We start from the raw sequence: 23,905 nt of genomic DNA on the forward strand, positions 1-23,905 counted from the left end.
GCTGCTTGTTTCCACGTCCACGGAGGTCGAGCAGCAGTTCACAGTCTGGAAATGAGTGGCACCAGAAAAAGAGAAAATTGATCCAAGCAGCGAGGAAGTACATTATACTGTCAAACACGGCGTGTCAAGCATGGTGATGGACCCAGAGAAAGCATCAGGAGGGAATATGTCTTCCACTGTGTTGTGGTGTTCCACGTTGTAACCTTGCTGTCGTGAGTCAGCTGTGGCCGTTGCGTGTGTCAGTGCTTTATAATCAAAGGGGTGAGTTGTATTGAAGGATAAGAAAGAAGAGGAAAAGAAGAACAGAACGAAACCCAATTCCCCATGCAGTCCCCTTCGTCTCTTCCCAGTCTCTAAACCTCTGCCTGGTTCGTTGTTCTCTGGTTTGGTGATCCTCGATCGTACACCGCACACAACATAGAAGTCGGGCATTACCTATATGCCATTAGCTTAGTGTAGACAATTTTAGCAGCATGCTGGTAGATTGCAACAGTACCAAATACTGAGAACGGGGCGAAGCTAGCAGCTTCGCATGCACAGAAGAGTTGACAGATACAGGCAAGGTGGTAACATCAAATGCAAATAAACCTTTCATCATAACAAGTTTTCTCTAACTTCATGTAGAGACTGTCTTATGGGCATCCATTGCATCGAGTCTGGTAAAGCAAATACTCCCTCCGTCCAACAAAGGATGTCTCAAGTTTGACCAAATTTAAATGCATCTATACACTAAGTCATATCTAAATACATCCAAATTTTAACAAACTTGAGACATCTTTTGTTGGACGGAGGGAGTATTAAAAACACAATATCTACTTATTACAGACTAGGTACTAGTAAGAATGAAGTAACAAATGACTTCAGTACATTATCAAACTATCACCACAACAGCTTACGTAAGAACAGGTTATGTCATCATTCTCAGCATCATATAACAGTTATAGTTTCAATCAGGCCAATTAAATAACCCATGCATACACAGTCATTGACACTTTCCGCAGATAGAAAATATACGGAAAGGAAAGGCGATGGTGCTAAGCACCGGGTGATGGAAAACTAAAGTTGGAGCACAGTATTTACGAAGTTTTCTCCATAAGCTGGATCGGTGCCAATATGTTCTGTTTACTTGTCTCCACGATGCAACCGTTCATCACCATCTCTTCAAGCATGAAGTGCACTTTTTCCAGGTGGAACATGATGTCGAGCTCACACTGGCATGAAGAGAGCAGCATTAGATCCAGTTATGTGACTATCGCAATGATAAATCCTTAGGATTATGTAGGCTTACCACGTTGCCAAAGTGGCGGTCCATAGTTTCCACAAGAAGATGTATGAATTCAAGGATAGCTAACTCATTCTGTCAAAAGACAAATCAGCAGGCTCAAGCTAACATATACTGAGATAAATTGGCAAGGTTGTCCTAGTGCAGTAGTACTATCAAGAGCAACATAAATTATCACAAATAATGATACTTCCTCTAGATGTTATTTGTTCATTTCAGTCCACATTAAACGAAAGTCTACCAAACTGCGCCTTCAAAGGGTAATTCAATAGCAATACCATGATCTCCGCACCAACATGAAAATCTCACCACTGACAGGTCTACATTGATTTGCAGTTAAATGATAACAAGGGTAAGGATGTCTAGCTGTTCAGGACTAACAGAGAGGAGAGTTCATAGTAAAATCTTTATGATACTTTGCAGTTTGCACACACAGCGTACCATTTTGATGCAGCAGTATTAGCTAGACAATACTTAGGAACACGAGAAAAGATCAGAGGACGCCAAGCTAGTTGGTTAACCAATATTGCAATGGTCCATAAATTCAATTGCGTCGTGAATCAGATCTGAGACGGGAAATGTATTAATATGAAAGAATATACAACTTACGATATATTTAGTTCCGTTACCTTTGTTACATTTCAGCATCCACTAGTTTTTGTCTAAAGGCAGCAAGGCCACAGTTTTCATTTTACTTTTTTTTTTATGTTGCAATCGGGTCTGGTCATGTTTCCCTTTTTGTCCTGTTGGTTTTGGGTTCTAGCGGCACATTAAGATCCAATTAAGTTCTACAGGAGCCTATGCATACATGCCATGAGTTCAGTTGTAAGGTATCGAATTTTGATTTAATATTAGCTACTTTTTCTCTAGGTAATTCAGAAATCCTAGACTGAATCTTCAACTTTGGTGATCGTTTCAGTTTTTATCTCGTCCTGGTGACTTGGTTTCCACAATTCTTCGGCACCTAACCCACAGCATCACATTTCCTCGTAGATTTATCATTTATGCACAAAGTAATACTACCCTTTAAGATTTAAAATGTTGTAGGTTTGGTGCTGAAGAAGGATAAATTAAAGAGAAAGATATTCTGGAAAAGAGATGATGGCAAGGTCCAACTAAGTGTCAAATTTGTAGTAGAGATGAGTCTATTCTATTAATCCTACTTCTTTTGTCGCCCTGGGCTTCTGGGCTCTGGCCAAATGCATCTGATCATCTGGAGTGTGTTATCACCTGCTTTTGGATTGCATATGATCCCAGTAGATGTCCACTAATAACATTGCATTCGATAGATTTCCAATACCAGGAAGCCAGAAAGCTCCTGTTTTCACAATGGGAAAAACTAAATGGCTGAAATGTGCTATCAGTGATCTACAAACATGATATTGGTTTGGCTTATCAAGTTATCATCGCAAGCTCTCGCAGAAAAAAGGTGTGCAAACTGTGCTGCGGGAGCAACTCCAGCAGGTTGCAATAACGAGCACAGCCACGGGCACCGTTCTGAAAGGCACCGACTAGGATCATAATCTTCAGGACCACCGGTTTTCTTAACTTTATCTTTAGCCCATTTCTTTGCTTTTTTGTAGCCATCAGCCTTTTTCATCAATTTATTGTACCTAGTGGTAGCCCACCTGACTTCACATGAATTAGGCCCAGTACATATCCCCTGACTACACAGTTTCATTTGCATTAGCAAAGATTGCTGAGCCAATAGAACCTATCAAACTAATCTGAAATTCTGAACAGAACGTAAGAATATGAGTAAATAAAGGTCGAACTACGGAATGTACAGTTCAAATGCGGCGCAGTGCTATCAAAGCATAAGTAAAGTAAGGCCAACGCTTTGAAAGCTCTGCACAGTTTAGACCACACAATGAGCAAATCCACCCCTACTAGACCCGATCCTCTGCACATTACTTGTCCCTAAGCAAAGCCAGATGATTACAGCCCACTGCACAGCCTAACAGAGTGTATTCCCATGAATCGACTGCATCTAGATACTAGGACCTTCCACTTTGCGTGACGATGTTATAAATTCATGAAAACAGGGGACAGGAGCAGGCGGAAAATTGCACACCTCATCATTGTCGACGCCGACGAGGAAGAACAGGGAGGCGTAGCGCCGGTACACGACCTTGTAGTTCCGATGCTCCACGAAAGAACACTGCGTTCGCACACGGTTCCATCATAAACACATGAAATCCGAGGTTAATAAATCATCTTGATCCAGATCCAAAACAGAGCCTTTTCGATTCTGGGACAAGACTAGGGTTCTTGGATCCAGGAAAAGGAGGAGGAAGCGAAGTGATATAGGGGTTGAATTGGCGGGGGTGGGGAGACGAGAGGGGGAGAGCAGCACCTGCTGGTCGGTGCGGGCGAGGCACTTGCGGACGATCTCGCCCTCGAGGGCGCGGCGCTCGTCGAGGGAGAGGTGCTCGTAGTACTGCGCCAGCCGCGTCTGCCCCTGCTTGTTCACCAACAGCACGAACCGGATCCCCATCTTGCTCTCTCTCTCCCTCTCCCTCGCTCGCTCTCTCTTCCCAGGATTCTTCTAGCTCTTCGCCTGTTGTTTCCTGTTCGGGTTTCCTTTCTGTTCTTCTACCGGGCCGACACCGGTTTGGATACTGACCCTGTCTTCTGTATTACGTTTTGACCATTGATCGGTGATTAATCCCTCCGTTTTGGGTATAGTTTAAATTTGTATTAAAAACACGACAAGAATTTAGAAATAGAGGGAGTACCAATATACCATGAAGATGGAGTCAATTTGACATACACGCGAGGCTAGAGCAATTCAGGAATACACTGACATGGTGTTAACTTCATCCTCTAATTCGCATAACCATAAAATTACTGAAAGAACATCAATACTTCCGTGTTAGGCCAGTCTCTCGCAGGGCCTTGCTCGACCTGCTTAAGACTTCGGATTACTCGGAGAGCATTCGATTTGGTTGTGCCTTGTGCATGTCATTAGGCAACCTTTTTTTTAATTTAGTTTGATGTTTTTGTTACATGCATAAAATTCTGTAAAAGATCATCAGCATAAGGACAAAGGTAGATTAAAATTTTCTGACTTCATTAGATTGTGACCGATCTTGAATCTAAATTCACACGGTTCAGCAATGAACTACACTTTTTTGTGTTAGATTATTATATTCTTTGAAAAAACTGGAATAAATAAAAAATCAAAATAATTTCATAAAAGAAAACCCGGCACAAAGACTATTAAAATGTTTTGAAATTTGAAATGAATAAATCATCAATCTAAATTCAACTGGCACGTATTTTGACAGGAGGCGTTGAGGCATCCAGTATTTATTTTTTTGAGACAAAACCTATTAAAAGCGTTCAGAAAATTAAAAATAAATAAATCGTCAAACTAAATTCGTAAAAACAATCTGGCAAAAAGTTGGTTGGCTGCGGTGAGCGTGGATCGAACACGCGACCTTCAGATCTTCAGTCTGACGCTCTCCCAACTGAGCTATCCCCGCTTTGCGTAATTTCCGAAGAAGAATATATTTATTCGTTAAGGCTTCGTTACATTTTCGGAATATTTTTTTCCGTTTTCTCTCGCTCGCATTCTTGGCGCCCGACCAGAATTTCGAGGCAGCACCATGCGCCAATCAGTGACAGGCAAAAAAAAGTCCTATACGACCCAAAGCTGGACCCGTGCGTTGATGATTGCATACTTGGATCGCGTGATCTCCTCCCGATGCGCGGCGAGCAGCAGCATGCCAAGCCGCCTTTGCATCGTGAACTCGTAATGGTTATCTTCCATCTCCCTCTAGCAGCGCTGGTGCTACGCTGTACGCCTGTACAACGTAGTCGACAACTTGGATGGTCAGTATTCAGTAACTCAACATGTAGCCCCATCACGCATCTCTTCGTGCACAGTTTTCATGCATAGTCTTCGACCGGGGCGGTGGTCTGCATGCGTCTCAGCTACTTCTCCGTTTCATAAAAAATGACATAACTTTGAATCGTTTTAGTTCAAAATTATGTGTTTTTAAACAGAGAGAGTAATAATCTCTACAGAGTAGAAATCTGATTAACAGATACCTAGATTGTGTACTTTCTTCAACACATCATTTATCATTTGCAAAGACAGGGAGATGATGACAAAGAGCAGGACAGATCGATCGATTTGGACTGTGAATAATGTGGACATCTACGAGTTGCATGGCTTGTAACACCAGTAACAACAGACCAAATCTATATAACGTATAAAATTGATCCCACTAGCTGCAATGAATGTTTGCAAGCTTGACATGCAAGGTGTCCACATCATGCACATCATGAGCATTCAAGACTCCACATCATGTGTTGTTGTACACTAGAAATCCATTTTGGTGGTTCATTCAAATTTAATATTTTGATGCTTAAAATTCTTCATCGTATGTAAATATTTCACCAAACACATATTTTCATGATATTTATGTCAATTTTTCTAAAATCTGCAAATATTCAGGTTGACGAAGCTTCACTTTTCGTTTTTTTTCAAAATTGTTAATGTTCATGCACATCAAAATTACATATATTGTTTTGTTGCATAGGTGTTATGAATGATAAAATTGTTTATCCTACAATATTCATATTTATTTTACATTAAATCATATTATTATCATTTGTTTCTAAAATCATATTCAGACTGCATATAGAATTTTCCGCGGGGAATCACCTGGTAGGAGTAGCTCTTCATCGCCAGTGGAGTAGAATCCTGACCCAGGGTCAGCAAACAATATCCCAACTGCTAGCAATCGCTAACTGAAAACAGTATATATATAGACGTCAAATTCAAACTATTTCTGTCCAACGGAGACGGGATATGATGAAAGCTCACACGACCCGCGCGGCGCGGCGCTAATTAGCAGGCTCGGTATTGCGCAGAAAGTTCTCACGTGCTTCTAGCGACAGATGTGCGCGCGGGAGCCGGGAACAAATCGTCGCATTGCAGGTCAAGGTCTCCGTGGATATACATACATGATACATACGGCCGACCACGGTTAGTAATCAAGGCGCAAAAATGAGCTCCTGGCTACTTGGTCGTCGTCGATCACAAGTAACACACGCAACAGATCGACGACCCGCATATGTCTACCTTCGTCGCGCAAGACCAGAACAAATTAAGGTTTCCTCCCTTCGCTTGTGCAAACGTTGCACGCCACACCAGTTAATCACCCCATGCATAGCAGCACACTTCTGTCTGTTACAGTCAAGAGCTAAGTCATCCCGCGCTTACTTGTCCAAGAGAGTGACAGCCAGCTCCGTTAACTAGCGCAACTTAGGCCCTAAGTACTTCGGCGAAAGTACGGTGGACGGTGGGTTATAGCAGTATATACGTGCTCATCCCACGGCGAAACAGAAGAGCTCTAGTTACGCGGTGCGTGAACACCGACCAGGCCCGCCCCAGCCTCGATATGGCACAGTTTGATTTCAACGACTACCGTGTTGCCGAAATTCACCGGAAATTTACTTCAAAAACGGAGCTACTCTTTCCGTTTCTTAAAAATTGGCATATTAGGTTTCATTAAAACAAGACTTTCGCAGAGAAAGATGTTGGACAGCAGATAGACTGGAGCGAAGGGGCCTGGATCATCCTGAGCATTGTCCTTTCTGCGATCAAGAACCGGAGACAATCTCGCATATTCTGCTCGGATGTGTTCTAGCGAGGCAAGTCTGGTGGCAAATTCTTAATGAAAGTTAACATACCAATCTTTAAGGAACGGAGGGAATATGTACACTTCTCAAATTATACTGTGCTTAGCCAGATACATGCATGTCATAACTGCGTAGACCAACTGAAGTCTATTGTATCTTTCCCTCGAAGGAACATACGCTGGCGTGTTTAATTAGCGCGTACAATATGCCTATAAATACACCAGCACTAGCTAGGCCCTTAATTGGCAATCAGTTGACAGTTCCTCAAAAGTTGTTGCTTGGTTTCTTCTTGTAAAGAATCGAGATTCGAGAGGCAGAGAGCAGGTCAACCATGACAAGGCTGTTCGAGGATCCACCGGCGGCGATCTCCCACCCCGCCCACCCGGAGCACGACCTGAACCTGGTGACTACCAGTACCGGGGCCGGCGCGGGGCCTTTCCGGTGCGACGGGTGCATGCAGCCGGGCGAGGGGCCGAGCTGGTACAGGTGCGAGCCATGCAACTACGACCTCCACACCTGCTGCGCGCTCCCGTCGCCCACCCTGGAGCACGCCATGTTCAAGGGCCGCACCTTCGTCTTCCACCACGAGCACCCGTCCCCGGCGTGCGGCCGGTTCTGCGACGCGTGCGGCGACGACGTCGTGGCCGGCGGTTTCGCGTACCACTGCCGCGACCGCGACCTGGACCTGCACCCGTGCTGCGCGCTCCTGGAGCCCAGCTTCGTCCATGACGGCCGCGCCTTCGAGCTCCGCAGGGATGCGTCCGGCCGGTGCGGCATGTGCAGCAGGGCCGACGGACGCCGCCGCCGCAAGTTCTGGTCCTACGTCGTGTACGAGGACGGCAAGGCTGTGTACCTGCACGTGGCGTGCCTCAAGGACGCACACGCCCGCCGCGGCAGGAGCATAGGCGGCGGGAGGCAGATCCTCGTGGAGGCTAATAACTCGCCGATAACGGAGGGCGTGCTGCAGAGCTTGCCCCGGAGCACGCGGAGGAGCGGCGGGTTCGACAAGTTCCGCAGGATCGTCGGCGTCGTCGTGAGTGTCATCATCGCGGTCATCTTTGGGAACCCCTTGGCCCTCGTGTCCGCGGTTGCAGGCCCCGGTGGACTTCTCCGGGGGTAGCTAGTACAAATACTTGGGACGAGTAATTGTTTTGTTTTCTCTTGTTTGTTCATCTATAAGTTCCTTTCCTTGGGCCACCTTTTTCCAAGATGCTCTCGGGCAACCATAAAACTGTACTCGTACCTTTTTCATGTTTCGATGTTGATTGCTGATCACTCGGTTCTTAAATGATACTAACTCCGTTCCGTAATTCTTGTCTCAAATTTGCGCAAAAATAAATGTATCCATTTTTAAAAGGCGTCTAGATAAATGTAACAAGAATTATGGAACGGAGAGTATTTTTTTTATAGCTTTGTGCTATAAACTCTAAATTTTCATTGCACGGTCTTGTATGTCTAAGTTGTCTGATTTTTCATTAGGGATAAATTGATTGGTCGACCATTGGATTCAGTGTGTGCTCTAAGATACAAAACAAACGATAGAGAGGAGAGAGTAGGCATTACGTATAGATACTAATCCGACGTACATAGAGTCGACCGAGATTTCAATCTTTTGCTTAAACATCAGGAGCACTTGAGAAATAGCCACACTTTACTAATCCGACGGTATGTACTTGTTGCATATTCGGTTTTTTTTAGATAACAGGCTTTACGCCCCGTTCCATTTCATCAGAAACGAAACAACATTGTCAGTTAAGCTCCGAATAGAAGCACAAAAGTGCTGAATTTAAAGCAAGCTCTAAAGAGCAGGGTCCAAAGATATCCCAGGGTACCAACAGATTACCCAGGGCGAACTGCAGCGATCTTTCCATCGAGCATTTTTCGCACGCAGAGGCTTGAGTTTGCTGCTTCAGGGCAATCTTGGGTTCCAGCAGAATAGGCGTCCCAGGGCCAGCGACAGACGTTCGGCGTTTCTTGATCAGGGCAGACGGGGAGCCTCCATTGCTTTGTGCTCCAGCAGGAGCAGGCAACTGTGTTGCATATTTGTTTCCATAGTGACGTCTGGTATATTGGACCCAACATTTGTTAGCCCAAATAGAAATGCGTCCTTCACTACTGCTGGCAACGAATAAACAGCCCGTCCGTTTACACACACAAAAAGCAACCCATTCTTTACACACACAAAAAACAGCCCATCACGAGGCCCACGATCCTTGTAACAAGTCGGAAGCAAATCACTATTTTTTTTTCTGTTTTGGAGCTAGGGACTGCTGCAGCACAAGACAAAAATTGTCATATCTCTGTCTTCTAGGTATTTTTCGTCCCATATTCGCATGAACACAAGATATAAATGCCGTCCTTCCTTTTCCGACATCCATCCAACGATCCTCCGTTCCTGTCCTGATGCCCTCCTTCCCCATGTCCGTCTATCTTTCGAAATCTTGTCGAAATCTTGTACGCACAACGGACCACCAGTTCTGCAAACATCATTACCTCGCCGCTCTCACTTGGTCAACTACAAACAAAACGACTAGAATAAAGAAGGAGAGAGAGAGCAAGCAAACGACCAGAATCTGGTCCTTGATTTGGCGGCATGTCAGGTTTCTGGATTGTACTCCTTCCGATCTTAAATTGTTGTCGAAATATTACATGTATCTAGACGTTTTTTAAATATACATACATCCATATTTGAGCAAATTTGAATCAACAATTTAGAATCAGAGAAAGTACAGATTATGCTGCTGGTGCTGCCTGGCTGCCACGAACTTGTAACGGGCCAATAGAAATAGAAACGTCGCGTTCCCCTGAATCACGTACCCATGCTCTCACGTTCCGCGTGGTTAGCTACTCTTTCAAACAAAAAGATGTAACTCCGTACTAAAATAAACAGCGACCTACCCCAGCATGTAGGAGCTCAGGGAGGCGCAGCCGTCTGCAGTACTGAATTTTAAAACCCGCGAGGTCTGCCCGAGCTGTGTGACAAGTGCGCGCGCTCGCAAATTGCCATTCCATTTTGCTCGGAGCCAGCTGAGGTTGCAGAATGCGCGTAGTGCCTAGATTAACGAGACCGACTTGGTTAACCGGGGTCAGAATGACGAGAGAGAGAGAGGGGCACGCCAACGCCCAGTTACCTGGATCCGTCCATCGGTCGATCTACCGAGGAATGTACTGAGATATTAATTGCCTGCCCCGAACGAGCCTCGATCAGGTTGATGCATGAGAGCAGATGTAATTATGGTGCTGTCTAGCTAGACGGCCTGCACGGCCAGTTGCTGCAAGCCAGCTGCAACACCTTGGCCGATCAAACAGGGGATCCGTGGAGTTGTCATCCTAATAACATATTCGATCTCAGGTGTCACGTGTGCTCCATCCGATTCTTGTTGAAATATTACATGTATTTAAACGTTTTTTAGTCATAAATACTTGTCGAAATATTACATGTATTTAAACGTTTTTTAGTCATAAATACAGTTATATTTAGGCAATTTTGAGACAATTAATATGGATCGGATCGATTACGTGTTATTAGCGGGTGCACTGGCTGTTTCCAAATCTAAAAATATCAGTCGATCAGACAGGCTGATCGCGATTGGAGCTTTTCCTTGTTGGCCTCTGCGCATGTGTCATGCACGCAGGCGATTCATGCAGCTGGCGCACACGTTGTGCCGGGGTCAGTCCAGGGAGTGGTGCGAGTGCCGCTGAAAAGTAAAAGGGTCGAATCGATCGGCGTGCACCATATCGAGTCCCCCCCGGCCGGCCGGCCGGGGCCAGAGCTGCATGCAGCATGCCCGGCGCACGCGCACACCCCGAGGTTGGCTGCCCGACTGATCCGTACAGATGCGTGCATGCATGCATGGGACGACTAGTTAGCAGTAGTGGTTGCATGCACAACTGCGCCTACACGCATCGTGGGGGGTCCACGTCACCATGCATGCACGCGCGCAAACTCCCCGCTAGCTAGCTCGATCAAAAAGTGCATACGACAAATGGAAAACGAGAAAGGAACCTATGTTCATATTGGATAACACGAGCAAAAGTATACTAAAAGGGACGTGGTAACGGTAGTTGGGTACACGCAAAACCAACATCGTTACTCTTTGTTTTAGGTCTGGATGATGACTATATAGATATCGGTCAGAAGAAAGCACACTGTCGACCATATCCTGCGCTATGTTACACGCATGCATGCAACAAAGGGGTCTGGTCCTGATGGGTACTGACATTTCTTAGTCTTCCACACGAGGTTGTCTGGGAACAAAAACTCAATAAACAAAAGGAGGTACAACCCTGCAAGAAGCTCTCCGTACCACTCGAAAAAATGGAGAAAAACTAAAAACAAAATTTAAAAAATCGAGAAAATGTTTTCACTCTGAAGCTGTAGCAAGTACTACAGCCACGTACGTACTACATCCCGATCGGCTGGGCAATATTTTAATAAGCACACTTTTGTTGGATCTTTGGATCCCATGACTTTTGAGCTGTCTTTCTCTTTACATCAGTCTTTTTAGAGGCTTTTTGTAGTACTCGATGGCTCCTTGATTTAAAGCGGTAACCTTTTCAGGCCACTTTGAGAATGGATACTCGTCTCATTATAAAAACAAGAGATGCCCGTTTTTGTCAGTATAAAACAAAACAATGAAGTTTTTTTGTCCTATTTATATTTATACTCTTGTGAAACTTAACCACTTCAGTGAAAACACATCGAGAATTCGATGTTCAAATTAAGTTTCAAAATGATAACTACAAAGCACTCGCGGGCGACATCTACTTGGCATGGCAGGTAGAATTTAATTAGAAAGGTCCCCAGACATGCATGCATATAAGAATCTTGAACGTGTACGTAATAGTCGCGTTTCAACTTCAAATCAGGTGAGAGATCAATCGATATGCCGGGCCATGTAATCATTCAGACCTTTTCTATGCCAGCTGGGGACCTTTGCATACACATGCGCGCATGTGTCCAAAGTGAACCTATTATATTCAGAAGAACACATGAACTTGCTAAAAAGGCAAAAACAAGGAACCAGATCTAGCCTGAAATGTGTAGGCAGCTAGCACAACTAGTACTACGATGAGACAACAAAAAGTCTTATCTCCGGCCCGGCGGCCCGTCCCGCCTATTGGTAACTGAACAACTTGCTGTTTGAGTTCTTAAGCATATCGTTTTTCATTATTGTCGGTACTCTATCTTCCGAGTGGACAGAAGCTATCAATTAACGAAAGAGGCAAGCTTTTTTTTTTTGAGAAAGAGGCAAAGCTAGCTCCAAGGCCTGACGAATCTGCTCGATCGGCCCAAAGGGCGGCTTCCGCTTTAATGATGTTAACCACTTCTGATCAGGGTATGGTTTGTGTTGGAAAATACTTTTCTTTCGTTCCTTCCAGTAGACTAACGATTCATATTTTGTTGATCATATGATAACTCTGATTATGCGTGCGTAACTTATGGAACAAAAAGGAGGAAATATAGTAAACCAAGTTTCTAAAGAGTATACTTTGTGTAGCATACAATGCATATTCTGTTGATAATATCGATAACTCTAATTATGCGTGCGTGACTTATAGAACGAAAAGGAGGTAATATATATGTTCCCGAACTACTTGACGGTAGCTCCCTCCGATCCATAATAAGCTTCGAGGATTTAGTACAAATTTGTACTAAACTAATTTTGCACTAAATCCCAACACTCATTGTGGACCGGAGGAATACATGGAAGACAGTCGTCCCATCACCACCTCATATCATCCATCTCTACGACGCTTCGTCGATCGTCTCTCCTTAAACCCTAGATCAAACCAGTTAGGCCCTGTTTGATACTAAAGTTTTTGGGGTGTTTTCTAGGATATAAACCACTCCAAATTAAAAAAACACTACAAACGTCAAATGGTTGTTTGGTAGGAAGTGTTTAGAGGGAATTATCCCTAATTTCCCCAACAAAACACTCCAGTTTTTTACCAAATTAAAACACTTCTCAAATTAGTGTTTTTAAGAAAAAACACTAGTGTTTTGGGTTTTTGAGTGTTTGAGATGAACACCCAAAACCCTCATGTACCAAAACACTATTGACTAAAAAAATACACTAACATCAAACAAGGCCTTAGTAGGTCTCAACTCTCAAGCTAGGTAGCTAGAGCTAGATCGTGGTCACACTCACAGTGCTCAAGATCTACGACGTACGTACGACTGTGGATCGAGAGTACTCCGTACTGCAGCCGGCCGGCCTGGGGCCAGTTAAAGAAATCTAGCCAAACAGTTTGCGAGTTAATGCGTTGCCGAGGACGAACGAAAACGAGCTCGATCGCGCCATCAGTTCTCGTGGGCCGCCGGCCGTCAACCTCCATGCATGAGCTAGATCGATACACCGTGCATGCATGCAGATGCAGTGCAGACGCAGCACAGAGTGTGAGACTGTGAGGTGACTGATAGGCATATCGATGGCGTCGTCATACACGCATTACCACATATGCATGGCAATTGGCGAGCGGGTCGTACGTACTCCTACGTAGGAGCAGCAATCTCCTTGCCTGCCTGCCTGCATGCATGCACATGCACGTATTAACGTATCCACACAGGCACACCCGGCCGGCCATCCTTTTCAACTGTGCATACGTGCTCTCTCGATCCTATGGGGCTATATGGCTGGCTAGCTTGTTGCATGCACCGAACTTTAACCGAAACGCATTGAATCGACGCGCTACCGCTATAGCTGCTGGCCGCGGGCCGGGATTGAATGCTGCTGCTGTTGCTCCCTGCAGCTGATCCTTCCTTCTCTTTCTGGCCCTGTGGTGTGGTGTCTCCATCATCCCTCAACTAGCTAGCTCTCGTCGTTGAAACATGCATTGCAATTCAAGTTTTTGCAATTTGCAAAGCAGATTGGCCATGCATGCATGCAGCAGGCTGGCTGAGTGGCTGGCCATGGCTATACTCTCTCCGGTCTTAAATTTTTGTCTCAAATTTATCCAAATATGAATGTATTTACTTTTAAAATACGTTTAGATACATGTAATATTTTCACGACAATTTAGGATTGGAGGAAGTACTTATTACGTACGTCCCGTCGGGCGTCCGCGGTAAGATTTACACGGCTGTGAACGGCAACTTTGACGTCGCCGGCAGCTACGTACACGGTGCAGAGTCACAGAGAACGTCCTTCTAATACGCAGTACGCGCGGGTGGCTTCGTACATGCATGCATGCATGCATGAGACGTCGTGGTCAAGGTACTTTGCATGCATGCAGGGCATTGCGCAGTTTTATTTCGGCCCTTTACTACTCCACTACTCCGGCCCGCCGTATTTTACCACCCCACTTCGGTCTTCTTTTTCTTTTTCGAAAAGGAGGACAACCACCACTTCGGTCTGTGTTATAGATTTTGAATGGTTAACTAGTGTTGACGGCAAGGCCTTGCACACATCTCTTGTGAGAACATCCGTAATTTATTTAATGGTAGTAATGAAAACATGCGTAATTTTTAACTGTCCAATTTCTGTTCACGAAAGACAATAAGATAAAAGCAAAGGCCCTTTTACGATTATAAATTGTATACGCACCCCACCTGTCGGCTACCTAACTCTTGCGGTTGATCAACACATAATTTATCTTAAATTTTGTACCTCCCCCGTCCAACAAAAGATGTCTCAAATTGTCAAAATTTGGATGTATCTAGACATGACTTAGTGTATAAATACATTCAAATTTGGTCAAAATTGAGACATCCTTTGTTGGATGAAGGAAGTATTTGTATTTCCAACTGTATCCTCCGTGCGTCCGATCAGCGCAAATGAAAGCATGGAGACAAATAAAATCTTCACTTAAATAAGAAAATCTCCAGCGAAATCCAGGTCCATGAAAATAACTTCGAACATCCACATATAAAATGGAGCAAAATCATAGAGAAAACAAGAGTTAAACTTGGCCACACACATAGATCAGTCAGCATTCCCTTGTCGACCATTTCATGTCTCTGTATATATCTTAAGAAAATAAAGTGAAACTGGTTTTTTTAGCATGGTTAAATAGTTTTAACAACATTGCATGTAACGCTCTTGTGAAAACCTTCTTTTATATTTTTTCCTTCGATAGGCGCAATCTGCCATCTTTAACTGCCCAATTTCCGCTTAAAAAGAGTATTATAGTTTTTTATTTTGAATTTTGCACATTCAATCTATCCGCTACACAAATCTCTTACGCTTGACACGTCACTTTCTAGATCAAAATGAGTTTCCGTATATCAAAAACACAAAGAAAACCTCAGTTAACCTTATATGTCCTCATATGTCAAAATTCGCATGTCGACCATACATGTGAGTGTATATCTTTTAAAATAGTACAACGACCCAAAGGTTTTTTATGATTAAGTAGTTTTAGCAATAAGACCTGACCGCTCTTGTGAGAGCATGCATTTTTTTTTCCTTTGACATGCACAATCTTTCGTCACTAACTGTCCAAAATGTGCTGACGGAAGAGATTAAGATATCTTTTCAAGTATAACTTGTACACATTCAATGTGTCTGTTACACGGATCTTGCGCTTGACTGACGTCACGTAACTTTCTAGATCTAGATGTGTATCCTTATCTGCAAACGTATTTGGGTCGTCTTCATTAATTTAAGGTCGAAATCTCGAACCCCAAATCCATGAAAAGGAAAATTTGAACACCCTCATAAAAAACAAAGCGAAAACGTAGAGGGAACCGCAATTAACCTTTTCTTTGCTCGTAGGTGATTATCCGATGTCAACCATACATGTGAGTGTATATATTTTAACAAAAAAAGGGGTAAACTTGAAAGGTATTTGCATGGTTAAATAGTTTTAACAATAAAACCTTGTCTTTTTTCCTTCGACACACAATCTTCCATCATTGAATGCACAATTTCCGTTGACGAAAGATAGTAGTAAGATAACTTTTCAATAATAAATTCTGCATATTCAATCCGTCATCTATGAAGATTTTGCGCTTGATAGGCACATAACTTTCTACATTTAAACGCGTATCCGTAGAGATTACGCGTGGCTGGGCACAAATAAAAGCAGGGAGAGCAATAAAAATCTTCAACTAAAACAGAAATCTTGGACCGTATCCAAATTAATGTAAGGGAAATTTGAACATACCAGAAAGAAAAAACAGAGCAAAAAACAGAGGAACCTTGCCTACGCACACAGGTCAATATTATCTGTGTACTGCAAGAAAAAAAGTAAAACGGACAAGGTTTCCAAGCGGGTGACGTCGGAGACGTGCCCGGCGGAGCCAAGACCCCGCACCACATCTTGTCGCTGTTTGCCCGCCGCAGCGCGCACCAGAGCGAGACCGGAGCCCAGTCCGTGCGTGGTCAGGCAGGCATGGCATGGCCAGCACCAGCAGCATATGGGAGGAGGAGGCCATAACCATAGCAATAATTCCCATCTTGTCTCCACCAGCATCACTCACAGCACTACTACTCGTACACAGCAGTCAAAACAGAGGCGCTGCTACTAGAAAAGTTAGAGAGATAGGCATGCCGGTAGAGAAACCATACAAAACCCACCCCCATTAATTCCACCGTGATTCCATCTACTTTGTCCTCGTTCTCCTCTCCTCCCACCGCTTCGGCTTCCCTTCTTTCCTTCCTTCCCTATTAAAGCTCCGAGGGAGACCCTCTCCTCTTCTCCCAGAACTCCTTTATTCCCAGCCCCGTGCATAGCATTGCATTGCATTGCTGCTACGGTGTCGGGCGCGAGGAAGGGCCATGAGGACGGGGGGGATGCTTTGCCGGTCGCAGGCGGCCACGGCGGTGTGCGTGCCGGGGGACGCGAGGTCCATGGTCGTGGGCCGCCGCGCCGACCGCACCATCGCCGAGGACGCGCGCCTCGTCCAGGACGTCCGGTACGCGCGCCTCGGCGGCGCCAGCGGCTGCGACGGGGCCGAGGCCACGCGCGTGCTCTCGAGGCGGCGTGCCGCGCCGGCGCCGGCGCCCGTGCCGAGGAGGCGCGGGGCGCCCGTGGCCGTGACGCTGCCCATGGTGACCAAGAGCCCCAAGGAGACTCCGGCAAGGGACATGGCCGCGGCCAAGCGGACATCCGCCGCCGCCGTGGCGCCCGGCGACCAAGTCCTCCAGGTACGTTTGTTTACGAAAAATCGGTCGATACGAGAAGATACTACTCTTATCTAACCACTGCTTGATCTTACCAACCATGTATCATCGTCGTCGTCATCATCATGCGAAAACATTAGGTGAACAAATTCTTTTGTGCTAGTACTCGTGCCGGTTGCGGGCCTCGAGCATATCTTTTTCTCTTACTTCAGCACATCCATAAGATTTTTTTTTTGCGGGTAGCATATCCATAACATTAATTAGGGGCGTTAATTATCCGTTTTAAAACGCATTCCAATTGAAAATTGTATTTGTAAGTTGTAACGGATGTTGGCCATCACGTTCTACTACTCTAAATTGAGTAGCACTACCGTGTGTGGGATGTGCCGGACTCCCGGCCCCGGGATAACGCATTTACTCGGCAATAGTGGCGGTAGTATAGTTACTTTTGCCCGGCTTTACGGCCGGCTCGCCGAGTCAAAACTGAAGATGTGTGAGATACAGTAACACCATTTACTCCAAATAAAGAAACAAAAAGGACTACGCTAGGTGAACAGTAGGATGGTCACAAGCGGTCCAGATTGCGGCACAGTAGACATGTCCCCTTTTACAGATGGATACAGTGAAAGAGAGATTATAATACAGTACTTTCTTTGGTATTTACATGTACAGAGGGAGATTAATTACTATTAGTATAATTAATTAGCTAGTGGACCATTTTTACACATGCCATGCTAGATCGAGCAGTACTTTGTCTGTTTTTGCATTAGCGAAATTGAATACCGGTCAGAGTTATCGTTAGCTGCAGATCGATCATACTCCGTATATGCAGTTGTTGCTTGTGTTGTTTACTCATGTTTCACCTTAATTTAATTTGCTCGCAATATGTTGTAAACCAATGCAGGTGGTGGTGATGAAGGTGGCTATACACTGCCAGGGGTGTGCAGGGAAAGTGAGGAAGCACATCTCCAAAATGGAAGGTATGTTTGTGCCGCAGCACCACATTTACCAATTAACTAGCCACCAAAGGTTGTTACCGCCTTTCCTTGCGGATTTTGGGAATTGCATGACATATATGCATGCCTGATGCTATATATTCCTTTTCCATTTTAGCATGTCTGTGTTATTTTGCACACAAGTCTCCGACATCTCCTCAATTTGCACTTTACTTCCCTGGCAATACCGTCATCACGTACGGTACATATGTACCTGAAACTGTCAAGTCTCATTAGACTTCCGTGCAAAAAACTCACAGGCCGGTACACGGGATCATGTTCCTATTTGTCAGTTCCGTGCAAAAAACATTGGTTGAGAGTACGTATGTGCGCCGAGTAGCTAGGATATACCGCCTCATGCATGACTGCACAATGTTTTTGAATGTTCACTGCAATTTTCTATGCTAGTTAAGAGTTTGGTATTACTCCATCTGATCCTGAATTCTTGATTCAAATTTGTCTAAATATGGATGTATCTATTCTTAAAAGACGTCTAGATACATGTAATATTTCGACAATAATTTAGGATCGGAGGAAGTACTTCATATTCTTTTGTAATTTGTAGGGACTCAGGAAACTAAATTTTGTTTCTTCGTATTTTTCGAAATTTAGAATAATTTTTAGGTGTCCAGTTAAAATTCATCGCTTGAGCAGAAAATGTCAATCTATTTGAAACACACTATAGATTGACCCTGGCTATATTTTCCAGTAAAATTGCTAGCTATATTTTTTTTGCGGGGAAATGGCTAGCTATATTTTGTAGTACAATATATGCAAGCTCATGTTTTTTTCTTTTTGCGCACACAAGCTCATGTCAATGGCTAGCAATTTGTTCCCGTGAATTCAGAAATGGAAACAGGTATACCCCTGAATCTGAAGTGATCCTGTGTAGATAGAGGAGGAAACTACCCTAAAGCACCAACATATCCATGTGGCTGCACAGCTGATGTGGTCGAAGAGATCTTAAACTACAGCTGCAGGTTGCAGTCGCACACTGCAGAGGCCCTGCAAAGGCTCTCTGCAAAGTGCAAAACGTTTGGGACTAGCTGAACACCCCCAGCCTTTGAAAATTCATCCGTTTCAGAGGCCTCACATGCATGGGATCCCATCCCCTGAATAATTGTCTCTAAACAGTGACGTGTATGCCTACGTAGGACGATACAGTGACTAAGCATAGTTGCTACATGTAACAACACTGAGCTACTCGTTTGGCATGGTTCTGTGCACAGTAAGATAGGCAGTGACCGTCGGAGTGAAGAGAAACTACTGTAGTGAATATGTGTACATGCATGACTAATTGACTTTTCCTGGATTGAGTAGAAGAAATTCTGTTGTTTCTTTTGTGCGCTCGTGGATACATCGATGGGTTGTTTTTCATGACTGACAGCGTGGAAGCAATGCAATGCAATGCAGGTGTGACATCGTTCAGCATCGATCTGGAGAGCAAGAAGGTGACGGTGATGGGTCACGTGTCCCCAGAGGGCGTCCTGGAGAGCATCTCCAAGGTCAAGAAGGCCGAGCTCATCGTCTGAATCTTATCATACCCATGCATGCCAGGCCATGAATGCTGCAGGAAGTAGTAGTACTCAGAGAGGAAGAAGAACCTCGGTTGGGTTAAAGAGAAAGAGAGAGAGGGACAGGAGAGAGGAGAGAAAGTGTAAGTTGTACTCCTACCTGGGTCCGGGGAAGGAGACATGCATGGGCCAGGGCTGGGCTTGATAGTTCCTTCGATCCATCAGTGAAAGCTTTAGACAGGCATGGTGAACTGATAGCTAAGCAAGTGTCGTCGTCGTCGTCGTCGTGTGTGCATGCTTACTTTATTATATTATTACTTACAGTTCAGCTCTTTTCCTTCTTCTTTGAAATCGATCTATGGATGGTCGGATGGATGGGTTGGAAGAGTATACTTGTATGCCAGATCGCCAGTCCGTCGGTGCATATCCTGGTGTCGCCATTGGCTTGGCTGCTTCCGTTGGGCCGCACTGTACGTGCTCCCTTGACTGCATATATATGTGGATTTCTTGTATTATAAAATCAGGAGCATGGTACGTACGCAGAGTGCAGTTCGCATAGGATTGTTTCTACAGTGATCTTGGTTAAGTGATCCCTACAGATCTCTGCTTCTCCTAGGGATCGAGCTGCACGTGAAAGGGGTCGATTTCTTGGATTCTTATACCAGGATTGAACTGATTTGCCGTGACACACATCCTTGCAAAGTCCATGTGCAGGAATTCCTACGCTACAGCATTTGCGGAATTGGTGTGCTAGCTTAGCTAGGCTAGGGAATCGGATCACACAGATCACGGAGCATGCTTGCACGCATGCAATGTACTGTGGGAATAAAAGGCAGAAGTGTGTGCAAGCATCTCACGACCAAATTTCAGGGCTGCATGTATTAGAAGTAGTATATGTATGTAGCAGGGTAGCTCTAGCTGCTAGCTAGTCACGGCCCGTGACAGGCATCTCGTGCACGCATGTCGTCTCACGCGGACAGCCCGTTAATTATTGGAAGTACGCTCGAAACTGCGATTAGATCAAGTGCACGGTTCTAGGCAATAAGATAGTGACTGATCGCGATCGGTCTATGTTTTTTTTGTCCTGAAGGAGATTGCTCGATTTCGTTTTTGCTTCCTTTAATCGCATCTGCGGTCCTTGAATTTACCATTTATGTAAACAACTGCTAGTAGGATGGAACAAGACCAAAAACATGCATATTAAAGGATCGAGGTCCATTAGGAGGCTTGATCAACTTCTGTATGATAGCTCAGCATAGTTTGTTTCCCCAAACAATTCGTCTGGTTGGACTGTGATTTACTAACAGAAACATCATTTTGGGGGTGTGCATTTTGTGGGTTTCGAATGCACAAAGCATATCCTTAAATTCAGGAAATGAACCACAATAGACACAGTTCAGTGACCAACTTAGAAAAAATGGTCACCTGGCTGAAAATGAGCCTTGAGTGATAGCAGAGTTTTGCACAGTAAGTGAACAGATTGTACAAGGGACACACCAACTTATTAAGGCTGCATTTAATATTATAGCCCGATTCTTATACTAATCCCTTTTGTCCCACACCCGTTCTTGTTTCTTCTATACTCCGTAGCTAATTATTTGGCTAACCATTTTTTTCTGCTTTTCCTACATGTTTTTACCCAACAGATTAGCATAAAAATAAACTCAGCGCAGTGACGGCCGGTCATCGCTACGTACCTCCCATGTAGGCCCCAACTACTGCTACCGCTAGCAGCTAGCCTACATGCAAAGCTTCCAAGCGATCGACAAGGCGTGCCAAGTTGCGCATAAAGTACACCCACGTAAATGTACACACATGCATCATGATATGATATGACCATGGGCTGGGGAACAGAACGATCGTATCATAGCAATCGCCCGTTGCATGCGACCATACAAACGACATATGCTACAGGAGCGACGTTGCAACAAACACAAGATGCTAAAGTGCATTTTATTCTATTCTCTGCTCAGTAGCTGCTGCAGGCTGCTCCATATTACTTGTCACAAATTTATTAAAATATGAATGTATTTATGTTTAAAAAGTGTTTAAATACATGTAATATTTCGACAAATAATTTCGGCCGGAGAGAGCAGCTGTTTGTTCTCGCAGCTTGCTCATTCGTGTCTGCAGGTATTGTGCCGTACTAATGCTTAAGAGGACTATAAAACGTACTGTATTCCGTAGGTTGGAGGACGAGGATTCCTTCCTTGAGTTACAGTACGCTTTGGAGTTGGTTTCCTGAAGACTTAAACTTGGTTTTAGTTTGTCGCACCTACTCTTATTTAAAGGCGGTTTCACCTAAAATTTTCGGCTCTAATTAATATATATATGCAGTTTGTTCACAACAATTTTGTCTCTACATGTTGAAATTAACAAGAGTTGGTAGTTATATCCAAGGTATACATACATCAATTCCTGGATTGATCCGGTATCCTGGTCGACGTAGAACGGGGAACCACCACATCAATCACCATTAATTAATTGAGAAGGCATCATTTAAAGTTATTTGAACTGAAGAGCATCATCTATTGCGATACAAATTTATAGGGAACTCGCATATGTAAAGTTTCAATCAACATATTTTGCGATGCCGTAGGTCTCCTTTTAGAATCATTTGAAATGATATATAGGAGCCGGGCGGGTGCTGCCAAGATTAGCCCCATTGATTCCATTGCCGGAGCTTTGGATTCATCAGGCTGGGAGCTGGACCATGTAGGTCGTCGTTTGTCAGTTTTCCCGGACAAATTGGATTTATGAGCCGTACCGATGTGTTTAGCTACTAGCGAGTCACATCACATGCAATGATTGCGTACCCAAAATTCCTGTAGCCAGCTACACTGTACGTACTTGGTGTTCCTGCTAGGCGCACATAATACGCTTTTCCTTTTTGTAGCGAACGAGTTCAGCACACTGAGAAAAAGTTAAATCAAAACTACAATCCGAGGTGTTACTAAAACAAAAAAGAGAGGAAATTGAACACTGAAGATCAAGCTGCCGCCCGGTGTTGTGGTCTTATCCAGTTGTCCACGAGGAGAGAGCAGCCCTGGCCTGGTCGTCTGGTTTAGTACAATAATTAGCCTAATTATTTTTCTTCTGTTCCCCCATCCTCTGGGCCAGCAAGCGTAGGAGCACCCTGAAAGATCTCTGCGCCCAGCATTGAGAGCAATGCCATGAATTCCATGGCAGAGGCTGCCGCGGCGTTGGACGACAAGTCGACAGATTCAGCAAACTTGGGGATCCAAGCCAAGCCAGATGGTCCACCTGCTGAACACGATGGAAGCGCCGAGCCGCAAGGGGAAGGGGGAAGGGACCAGCCAAGGAAACGAGAGATGCATTTTGTTTTTTCCCGTCTCTCGCGGCCCAAGACAAGACTGGGAGATGCAGGCTTATTTACTCCTGGGCCTGGAGCAGACCCAGCGTCATTGCAGCATCAGGCGGTGGTAAATGCACAGCGGGGGCAGGACTGGGAGACGGCGCAGGGCCTCGGAACTGTGCATAGGTCCAATTTTGGCACCGTTCTTCGAGGCCTCCTCCTGCCAAGCGAGCGCCATTTATTTCCTTGTTGGGTTGGACTTGAGCTGGACCTGGACCACGTCGATTTTCTGTTTACTTGACGTGTTTTACCATGACAAAGGCCGGCAAATTTGAATTTTCCACTTAGCGGATTAGGGCAACTCCAGCCGGCCAATCCAAACGGACCGCATTCTCTGTCCGGTTTGGCCCGTTTGGGTCACGGGCCGGACAGAAAAAAGACAGGCTGTCCGTCTACGTCACGGGGTGCACCCAGCGGAAAGGACGCAATTACAGGAAGAAAGAGAGAGAAGATGGTTGCATTAATAGTAGATATTTCATACATGCAAATTTTAAAGTACTATACAAAATATTAAAAGTAGGACTACTACTATACTACTGGATCCTACCGATCCTACTTCGAGTCATGAGTTGATGGGCCGAGCCGCTGTGCGCTCTAACAATTGGAGACGAGGTCGATGACGGGCGGCAGCGATGAAGTCCAGCACTCCACCGGTTGAGACTGGTCCGCCATCTCCTCGTCCTTCGGCGGCAACAGGAACTGCCCCTGCTGACATGGCAACCACGGCTTGTCTTCCAAGACGAAGCCGTCGTCGTCGCCCTCCTCTTCCTCCTTGACCGGCTGCGGGAGGCGTGGCTTCGTCGGCGCTCACTTTGAGCGCCATGCCGAGGTCTGGCCACATGGCCAGCTTGCATGGCGAGGTCCGACTCCTCCTTCGCCGCGCGGAGCATCTCCGCCTCCTCCTCCGCTGTCCGCGGCAGCTGCGCCACCTCCTCTGCCTTGGAGGCAGCGACAGCGGCCTAGAGCTCGCCATTGTCCTCTTCCTCCTCCTTGATGGCAGCGGGCTCGTCCACGCC

The 23,905-nt window shown here is 45.1% G+C and overlaps 3 protein-coding genes and 1 non-coding gene across 4 annotated transcripts; 2 read left to right on the top strand and 2 right to left on the bottom strand.

Moving 5' to 3' along the window:
- Nucleotides 1-813: 813 nt before the first annotated feature.
- Nucleotides 814-3,910, bottom strand: LOC100834030 (AP-4 complex subunit sigma). The gene is made up of 4 exons (XM_003574410.4): nt 3,639-3,910; nt 3,357-3,443; nt 1,289-1,357; nt 814-1,211 (listed from the first exon to the last, which is right to left on the bottom strand). The coding sequence occupies exons 1-4, from the start codon at nt 3,777-3,779 to the stop codon at nt 1,077-1,079; spliced, it is 432 nt and encodes a 143-aa protein (XP_003574458.1). The 5' UTR covers nt 3,780-3,910; the 3' UTR covers nt 814-1,076.
- Nucleotides 3,911-4,697: 787 nt separating this feature from the next.
- On the bottom strand, nt 4,698-4,770 carry TRNAF-GAA. Its single transcript has one exon. It is a non-coding gene; the product is annotated as a tRNA-Phe (tRNA).
- A 2,337-nt stretch (nt 4,771-7,107) lies between these two features.
- Nucleotides 7,108-8,247, top strand: LOC100843573. The gene has a single exon (XM_014900702.2). It carries the CDS (start codon nt 7,269-7,271, stop codon nt 8,055-8,057), a length of 789 nt encoding a protein of 262 aa, XP_014756188.1. The 5' UTR covers nt 7,108-7,268; the 3' UTR covers nt 8,058-8,247.
- Nucleotides 8,248-16,363: 8,116 nt separating this feature from the next.
- LOC100834333 (protein SODIUM POTASSIUM ROOT DEFECTIVE 2) lies at nt 16,364-19,864 on the top strand. Its single transcript, XM_010236808.3, has 3 exons — nt 16,364-17,028; nt 17,909-17,984; nt 19,413-19,864. The coding sequence occupies exons 1-3, from the start codon at nt 16,660-16,662 to the stop codon at nt 19,529-19,531; spliced, it is 564 nt and encodes a 187-aa protein (XP_010235110.1). The 5' UTR covers nt 16,364-16,659; the 3' UTR covers nt 19,532-19,864.
- Nucleotides 19,865-23,905: the final 4,041 nt, after the last annotated feature.

The sequence above is a fragment of the Brachypodium distachyon genome, chromosome 3 (genome assembly GCF_000005505.3).
Source record: "Brachypodium distachyon strain Bd21 chromosome 3, Brachypodium_distachyon_v3.0, whole genome shotgun sequence".
In the NCBI taxonomy this organism is placed as follows: domain Eukaryota; kingdom Viridiplantae; phylum Streptophyta; class Magnoliopsida; order Poales; family Poaceae; genus Brachypodium; species Brachypodium distachyon.

Excerpts from the sequence above, each read along its gene's own strand:
- LOC100843573 (XM_014900702.2), top strand. The coding sequence starts at position 7,269 with ATGACAAGGCTGTTCGAGGATCCACCGGCGGCGATCTCCCACCCCGCC.
- LOC100834333 (XM_010236808.3), top strand. The coding sequence starts at position 16,660 with ATGAGGACGGGGGGGATGCTTTGCCGGTCGCAGGCGGCCACGGCGGTG. Across the intron at positions 17,029-17,908 it reads CCGGCGACCAAGTCCTCCAG|GTGGTGGTGATGAAGGTGGC; the intron begins GTACGTTTGTTT and ends AAACCAATGCAG. Across the intron at positions 17,985-19,412 it reads GCACATCTCCAAAATGGAAG|GTGTGACATCGTTCAGCATC; the intron begins GTATGTTTGTGC and ends AATGCAATGCAG.
- LOC100834030 (XM_003574410.4), bottom strand. The coding sequence starts at position 3,779 with ATGGGGATCCGGTTCGTGCTGTTGGTGAACAAGCAGGGGCAGACGCGG. Across the intron at positions 3,444-3,638 it reads TCGCCCGCACCGACCAGCAG|TGTTCTTTCGTGGAGCATCG; the intron begins GTGCTGCTCTCC and ends GTGCGAACGCAG. Across the intron at positions 1,358-3,356 it reads TCGGCGTCGACAATGATGAG|AATGAGTTAGCTATCCTTGA; the intron begins GTGTGCAATTTT and ends GTCTTTTGACAG.